The sequence below is a fragment of the Leopardus geoffroyi genome, chromosome B4 (assembly GCF_018350155.1).
Source record: "Leopardus geoffroyi isolate Oge1 chromosome B4, O.geoffroyi_Oge1_pat1.0, whole genome shotgun sequence".
NCBI lineage: Eukaryota > Metazoa > Chordata > Mammalia > Carnivora > Felidae > Leopardus > Leopardus geoffroyi.
In genome coordinates this window covers 969324-978369 of record NC_059341.1, presented here as the reverse complement: position 1 = coordinate 978369, position 9046 = coordinate 969324, and the positions used below count along the sequence as shown (strand labels likewise).

General features: G+C 43.2%; 1 protein-coding gene across 1 annotated transcript in view; it reads right to left on the bottom strand.

Moving 5' to 3' along the window:
* Positions 1-966: 966 nt before the first annotated feature.
* Positions 967-9046, bottom strand: part of GTPBP4 (GTP binding protein 4) — a 23947-nt gene continuing 15867 nt past the window's right edge. Inside the window, exons 14-17 of the mRNA XM_045466134.1 lie at positions 8153-8350; positions 7037-7102; positions 2508-2651; positions 967-1626 (exon numbers count right to left, since the gene is read on the bottom strand). Coding sequence (XP_045322090.1) covers positions 1474-1626; positions 2508-2651; positions 7037-7102; positions 8153-8350 — 561 coding nt within the window. The 3' untranslated portion in view covers positions 967-1473. The remainder of the gene's footprint in view (positions 1627-2507; positions 2652-7036; positions 7103-8152; positions 8351-9046) is intronic.

The window sequence follows — 9046 nt, the reverse complement described above, 5'->3', positions numbered from 1 at the left end:
CTGAAGCAGATTCAGGGGATGGGACTATAAGAATGGGAGTCTGTCCCTGTCTACACCTCCGCCACCAAAAGCAGCAATCCACAGTCTAAACCTAGAACCCCAATCTGTGGGGGACAAGGTTCTTAGCACCCATTTCGACACCCACAAGCAGCCACAGTGACTACCACAGGGCTGGGGTGGGGGATATGCGAACATTAAGCCATAAGGGCTAAAACGGACCAAAATTAACGGATTTGCCAGCCTAGTTCTTCCCTGCAAGACATGAGCCTCCAGAGAGACTTGACTTCCAGAACAGTTACCACAGGCAGATTCTCTGCGCCCCTGGGGCCTCCCCAGCAGCACATGCACTTTTTTCTCCTAATGAGATCTTAACAAATCTTTTCAGCACACGTAACACGAAAACCTTACTTTGTATCCCCAAAATGCAGCAGCTCTTAGACACACCTGTGCTGTAAGAAGAAAATGTCATCACATTACGGAAGACAGAAGCCCGTCCCACACCGCACAGTCACCAAGTGCTCTGCCCTGGGAGGCGCGCTCCCTGAGACTATGTGGGAAGTGGTGACAACAGCACTGTTTTAAGGTCAAGAAATGTTTTAAGCACTTAATACTCTGACACACTAACTTCCCACATCGCACTGTGGGGGTTCTGAGCTGACACATACGGCACAAATTCCACTCAGAGTAACCGAAAACAGAGCCCAGGAGGGGATTCTGCGGGAGTGTTAGGGTGTCTGCTTCTCTGGACATATGCAGTTCCGGGTTCCCCCAGCAGGGGATGCCCAGCTCAATTGCTACAGTGCCTGAGGCAACATTTTACCCCACAAAAAAGTGTTTTGTTTTGAAAAACGAAAGAATTTTTCTCCCTTTTCATTTGGCCAAATTGACAGTGATTTGTAACTAAAAAACAAAAAAACCCAAAAAACAAAAAAAAAAAACAAAAAAAAAAACTAAATCAACCAAAACCACTTTCTTTCAGAAGTTTATTTTAGATAAACTACTTGAAAATAGATTGCAACGATGCACACGTTGTACAAAAAAACTAGAAAATAATCTAGCACTGTCATTCACTCTTACATTTGCAGGGCAGGGCCGCCAACCTTCTGCCCACGTCTGCAAGGAGATGCTTTCTTTGCGAGACTATACACATACACAAACCAAAGTTCCCTCTTGCAGAAGAAAGATTCTTCTCCATCAAAACAAATATTTGCATCAATCAATCTTTCCAGTTTTGCAGACCTGAAGCAATCGGAACCCCAACAAATGCAGAAACCACAGTCGGCTCAAGGTACCTTACCATCGTTGTGGTGACAAACGTCTCCCACACCTGCACACCCCAACATACAGCAAAGCAACAAGCCTGTCAGGTATGTCATCACAATTTTCAGTTTATAGCCAGGACTCCCGTTTCGTGAAACTGGACCAGACCAGGAAACTAACAGTCTAGCCAAACCATCTCAGCTGCAGAGGACTCTACCTCCTGTCCTTTTTCCCGGCTTTCCTCTTTCCGGAGAGTAAGTGCTTGGGCTTCATATCAAACACATGTCTGTCTGCTTCTCCTTTCTTTCCCAGGCGGTTCATTTTCTTCTGAGCATTTTTCATCATAGTCTTGGCTTTCTTCACCATCTGGAAAGCAAAAGGACACACGTTAGCTGCTGAGTGTCTGTGTGCTTTTTCATTACCAGTTAAGAGCAGGTCTTAAGTGTCCAGATCTACTCTGTGAGAAGTGCTGGCAAGTCCCTCTGTTACCCACCGTGTCTGCAGGAACTCAACTGTCTGCACAATGAGAATGAAGATGGGAATGAATGTTATTTCTAGACAAGCTCTGTGCCTAGAAGAACCTGGAAGATTAGGGGATATCTGCTGTAACTCCCTCTTAGGGACACACGAGAAAACAGAGAACCAGCCCACGAAACTATACTCACATCGGACAAACAATAATGCCAGTATTAAAATCCAGATTTCTAGAAGGAAAAGGCATGGTGGAAGGGAAATCCCAAGTTTCCATCAAGTAGACTGTTGGCCAGTTTATATACAGACTTTCTATCGTACCTGAATTTTCAAAATGCTGAAACTAACAATTTTTGTGTTCATTTAAATAGTTTCAGCAAAAGAGACTGTGTACATCCAAAATGTCTTTCCTAAAAGACTGACCCAAACAGCTCCTTCTGGGCTGGGTCCCTGCAGGGTCTGGTTGTAAGGTGGGGGCTTGGGACTCCAGGTGCTGAGCAAGCACTGTTTCCTAGCTTGTTCCCGCATGGCTGGACTGCGGCTCAGACCACCTGGTGCCCTATGACACCATGCTTCTGTCTACCCCTGAGAAAGGACACCAGTAAGGAATGGTGCACCTAGGGAAGGGTCCAGAACACCCAGCTTGTCTCTCAGGGACACAAGCACCCACCTACGGTCCCCACCTTCTAAACAGTAGCTGCGGGTATGTGCCCTGAGCCCTGGAGTCATCAACAGTAGAGACCACTATTTTTTATTGCACATCACAGGAGACTAACCTTGACATCCCGAAGGCCGGAGACATCCCGTGGAGTCCGAGAGCAGCTGCGGCTCCGGGTTACTGATGTGGGTGGAACAGAGTCATCTCGTTTTCTCTTCCTTGTAATGCTCCGGGACCTTCTGGCCTGGACTGCATAATGGGCCTGGGAAGCATAAACAGCAAATTCAGTGCTGCCTGACCCCAGCCCGGCTCCCAGGCTTGGTGACAGACGAAATCACACCAACAAGGAGACAGAACACTCAGGAGTTCTTAATGCCATTGTCAAATAAACTAAAGCTCTTTAAAATTATATAGTTGGGGCACTCACTTTCAAATGTCCCCTCTCTGTAAAGAGATTTCATACTATTCTTCCTTTCTGATCTTCTCTTATACTCTAATGAACTTTTGCCTGCTACTCATTAAAAAAAAAAAAAAATACACACACACATACACAGAGTTAACTTCACATTATTCGTCAAATATACTTTTTCACTTAACACGGCTGCTTTATGTTACAAGCGACTGTAACTCCATTAGAAACCGTTTACCTAATGCTGGCCATTCCTCAATGCTGTCCTTTCCTCTAGGTGGTGAAACTAGCATCCTGACTGCTATTTTCGCTGTAGTGTGTCCTCTCTCCCCAGCTTTGGGGCCATCTACCTGAACACAGGGACAGCCCTCAGGAAGCTCAGCGCTGAGGCGAAGCAAAGCCTGCCCCTGGGAGAGGCCGCTGTGCTCGCGCTGGTGGGCGCCTCACTCACCCATGTCCTGTCCCCAAAGAACAACAAAACACCTGGACAGGAGCGCAGGCAGTTAGCCTGCAAAAACGAACAGTCAGAAGTCAGACGCTAACGGATGTTCATTAAAATAACGCTTCAGGGGTGCCTGGGTGGCTCAGTCGGTTGAGCGTCCGACTATGGCTCAGGTCACGATCTCGCGGTCCGTGGGTTCAAGCCCCATGTCGGGCTCTGGGCTGATAGCTCAGAGCCTGGAGCCTGCTTCCGATTCTGTGTCTCCCTCTCTCTCTGCCCCTCCCCCGTTCATACTCTGTCTCTCTCTGTCTCAAATATAAATAAAACATTAAAAAAAAAATAAATAAAATAAAAATAAAATAGCGCTTCAGGCTAGCAGTGTAGTCTCAAACGTTGCTAATTAAAATCCAAATTAGTCTAACCCCTTTGGAAAGGACCTGTAACACAATTTGTCTTTTGATTTTGGTTATTCCAATTCTAGGAATGTTTTGAAAAAATAATCCAGAATATGAAAAAGTTATTTCAGAAAAAAATGAATATGCTCCAGCATAATTCATCAAAAAAAAGACCAGAATTCCAATAGTTATCTGAAACCCCTTCTAGTCTTTGGGCTCCCAGGAAAACAGGTCTGAACTATTCACAACCTAAGCCCGTCTTGTGTTGACTCAACAAACCCTCATGTATCTGGTCGCTAAACAGAACCTAAGATGCTCCATGAAGACTTCAGTCACCAAAATCAAAGTTCAAGTAAAAAATATAAAAAATAAGCTTATGTTTTGTTCTCTGACATTCTATTCCAATTTGTATCTTACCAGACACTAATTCCAATTTATTGTGTATTTCTTACACATCACCGTATATTCTGAGTTAACAGCAAATGAATTTTTTAAAAATTAGATTTAGTATTTTATTCTGGAAAAATCATTTGACAACATTGAAGCTAAATATTAAGTGTACACCTAGAATTTAGTAAACTTAATTTAAAAAATCAAAATTATTTTAAGATTAAACAGCATTAAAAAGAGTGGACAAGGGAGGTTGGAGGGAAATGGGCCCACATAGTCTATGTGCTAGAGGTGGAGGACACACCAGGGACATCACGCAAAATGCTCAGTGAGCCAAACAGAATGAATTGGTATGTGATGATTATTCATAGTGTTATGTATGCAACTGAAAATCTCACCAGTTTTCAAATGCTAGAGATTTCATGACTAGTGGCTGGATAAAGAACAAACAGTAACCTCCTAACACTCAAACTCTGTCCTGTTCCCCAGAGGCAAAATGACATGCTAAATGTGAGCTTAGATATTTATTCATTTACTTATGTGTAGTATATTCCTTCTTCTTAGTAGCTTTTTTCTCCACTATATTTTTGTTTTGTTCGTGGAGATGAAAATTGGCAATATGTAAGATTACTGAAGTATAATGATAGATTTTTGAACACAGAAATGAGACCATTTAAAATATTTCCCTGCATGGGGCGCCTGGGTGGCGCAGTCGGTTAAGCGTCTGACTTCAGCCAGGTCACGATCTCGCGGTCCGTGAGTTCGAGCCCCGCGTCAGGCTCTGGGCTGATGGCTCGGAGCCTGGAGCCTGTTTCCGATTCTGTGTCTCCCTCTCTCTCTGCCCCTCCCCCGTTCATGCTCTGTCTCTCTCTGTCCCAAAAAAATAAATAAACGTTGAAAAAAAAAAAATTAAAATATTTCCCTGCATATTTTTCATAATTGGGATGGACAATAATATGTCATATAAAATTGGAAAAAAAAATTGGAAACTCAGATTTTACTAGTAGTGAATAGTGTCATTTAGATGAAATGTCAACTTCAAACAATGAGAAATTCGTGTATTGGCTCTTTGAATTAAACTCAGTGGCTTGAGTTGAATTTACAGTAATGCCAAATAAATGGTTTTATGAAAACTGAAGAATTGTCTTTCCTATTTTCTACATTGTAAAATATCCTGTACCTTTTGCTTTTTCCCTTCAGACTATTCCAAATCTATCATTCAGCTATGAGTATGTTATCAACCTATTCTGGAATATACTTTGCTCTCAAAGTTGACTCTGTTGAAATTTCTTGGCAAGTTAACTTTTAAAATAAAGCTTGCCCTAAGACTTTTAAAAGTAAAAGTGGGCATCTATGTGGATAAACTAATATTAAGTTCATTACCATCATGTAAAATTTCACAAGAGTTGAAGATTATTTCATTTGAGATATGATCTTCACACCTGAGATAAGACCTCAGATGCAACCATAGTTAAAATTCTATTTTTTCATAGATACATCTTTCAGTATGTATGTCATTTAGAAAAATATCTTATATATAATAGGATTATTAAATTCTTCCTTTTATACAACATAAGTTGAAAATTCTTCCTTTTATAACAACCTAAGTTGAAAATTTTCTCAAATATTTGTTCCAAATTTTCTGGATTTTATAAATCATTTCCAGAAAAGTCTCAGGTATTTTGTTATAACTGTCTTTTGAATCAGTACTTAATGCTTTGAGTTCTATAACTTTGAAGATTATTATTATTTTCAATTATAACAGTGAATTCTTTTTTTTTTTTTCCAACGTTTATTTATTTTTGGGACAGAGAGAGACAGAGCATGAACGGGGGAGGGGCAGAGAGAGAGAGAGAGAGACACAGAATCGGAAACAGGCTCCAGGCTCTGAGCCATCAGCCCAGAGCCCGACGCGGGGCTCGAACTCACGGACCGCGAGATCGTGACCTGGCTGAAGTCGGACGCCCAACCGACTGCGCCACCCAGGCGCCCCACTTTTTTTTTTTTAAATTTACATCCAAATTAGTTAGCATATAACAGCAAATGAATTTCTGAACAGCAACCAAACTGAGGTCTAAAAGAAACTCAAATTTTTTACTCAAAAAAATGTGAAAAATTACCCCAAAATAAAAAACACTTGGGGCGCGCCTGGGTGGCTCAGTTGGTTAAGCGTCCAACTCTTGATTTCAGCTCAGGTCATGATCTCACAGTTTTGAGCTCAAGCTCTGTCGCATGGAGCCTGCGTGGGACTTTCCCTCTTTGCCCCTCTCCTACTCTCTCCCAAAATGAATAAACTTTAAAGAACAAAAAAATTTGCTTATACATCAGTGAAATATAGACACGATATACAGAATATGGTTATAACTACATCTTAAAGAAACAAAGATTAAAGCCCTCTGCAGAAAAAATTAAATAAAAAGATACACACGGCATGTTAACCTAGATTATTTTTGTGCACTGTGAACACAAGTGATTTCTTTCTTTCTTGTTTCTGGTATTTTTCGTATTTTCATTAACCTGAAACAGAATTCGATGTATACATACACAATGAAATATTAAAAAAAGAAAAAAGAGAGAGAGAGAAAGAAGAAAGTGCAGAGGCCACCTCACATCATTGATGTTATTACTGAAACGTCACCGTAATGCCCAGGAGCAGTCCGATGCTCAGGGATGACTTTTAATGCAAAACGATGGGAGTGTGCAAGGCATTCTTAAATTCTCACGTGGTGAACAAGAATGGAGTATGATGAAGACACCCCTGCATTAGCAGCACAGTCCCTTGAGCTGAGTGTCCTGAGCTGTCCCATGGGGCATATGGACAGCAGTGGGACAAACACGTTCCATTCTCAGCCAGCCACTTCCAGCAACACTCCTCAACAGACATACTCAAAGTTCCTATCTCTTCTTTGATCACATCTGTAACCCCCCAGGTTTCTAAGAGTCTAGTTTTCTAAGGCAAAGCTGTACATGTCCACGTACGTATGTGACTGAGACCATCTGCATGCACTTACATTGTCTTTGTCATCCATGTCAACACCGAGACTGCGCATCTCACTCTCCAAGACTTTCCGCTGAACCTGAACACAGGGGAAAAGGTATGTTTTAAGAAAAATTAGTTTGATAAGATGCTTAAAAAAAATTTCACAGGAAAATGTACCTTTTACAATTATCTATGATACGTTTCTTTTAGAAATTATATCTTTTAATTGGGCCCATGTTCATGTCTTTGGACAGTTCACTGAAGCCCATGGAAACCAGTATCTCCCAGGCTGTGACTATGTGCAAGACGACATGCACTTCACGACCTTGAATTCTGCACAACTCTGCAAGGGTCTCTGCATGCAAGGATCACTGACGCTGAGGTCACATGACATGCCCCAAGATGCAGACTCCAGCGACAGCAGCTTCTCCCAAACTCACTGAGCGCCACTGGGGAAACAGATGGAGGTCTTGTCTACCAAGAACCACTCATTTGCCATCATGTGAAAAGAGTACTTCAGACACACTAATGCGAAAGGTATCTGCCCTAACCATCATCCTGTCTTTGGGAAGCTTACCCCCCGCTGTCACATCCTGTGGTTTGAGGGTGACCACAGGACCTGGCCTCACCTGCCACCCTGACAAAAGCATGGGGCAGGAGAGAAAAAGACCTACAAAGATGGAGCAGAGACTGAAAAGAATTCTGACATCATTTGACCCATTTGTGCCTGAAGTGTGACTCTCCCTCTCCTAACTAGTCACAGGAGCTAACATGTTGCCTGAGGATTTAAGCTGCCTTGCGTTAGGTTTCTGTAAATTGCAAAGAGGAGCACTAACTAGTAAAGAAGTTAATAAGAACATGTTAAATGATGGCTTTACTGTCACAAATTACGAATCACAACCTCAATCAGCACAACTGCAGAGAGGCTGAACCCAACAATGCTGAGCCTGGATGTCAGCAGGAAGGGTGCCATCAGCAGAATAAAAAGATCAGGGCTAGACCAACCTCAAAAGTCAGTACGTATCACCAAACCAAGTACGTGCAATCCCATGGCCACGTCTAGGCTGACATGCTGCTTTTAGCAGGGCTGTGCAAGAATCCAAAGCTGCAGAAACCCATCCTGCTGCTCTGGAAGCACAGAACTTGCCTTCTTAGCGGTTCGAGGCATCCTGGGCCCCTGTGTGTTCTTCTCCTTGGACTGCAGAATTTTCAACTTCCTTTTTTCTCGAATTTGCTTTGCCAGCTGGCGGATCTCCACCATCTCCTCGTCCTCACTGTCGGATTCGCTGTCATATTCGCCTGCCGCCGTTCTCAGCTCTTCTTCTTTTTCTAACTCCTCCAATTTCTTGAAAAGGAATTAAACAAGCTCAACAATGAAAACTCGTGAGCGTAGCCACGTTCATGTGCCTCTCAGGGGCAGTAAGCGCCCGCGCCTGGCTCCACACAGGATGCCCCAGAACTCAGCTCCCAGCAAACGGCATCTGGGAGGAAATGAAGACCGTGCAGCACCTAGCCCACGGCACCCTGTGAGCGCTTCTATGTTGTCTCCTTCTCTTCACCAATTACTCCAGACATCAAGGGGACACGTGCACATGACACCTCCCTCGTTCCCCAGCACTCCCAACAGACCCAGGACAGAACCTCCGCCCTTGAAGAACTAAGAACTCATCTATGTGAGCTGACATAGGCCTCCAATATCCCATTTATCCATTCTGAGGCCATCTTCAAACACAAGCCAACACAAGCCAACACCACCGCTGGCTGTACAGTTCAAATAAAAAGAAGTTACAGGGTGCCCGGCAGGCTCAGTTGGTGGAGCATGACTCTTGATGTCAGGGTTCTGTCTTCAGGCCCCACACTAAATATACAGATTACTTAAAAAATAAAATCTAGAAAATAAAAGAACAAATTACGTACGCACGAATACGCTCTATAACCAAGCAAAGAAACCCTGACAGCAATGCCGCAGTCAGATGCGGCCACGCCTTGGCTGATGTGAAAAGCACGGAGGGAGGGAGGTGGGTAGGAATGGGCAGGCCGG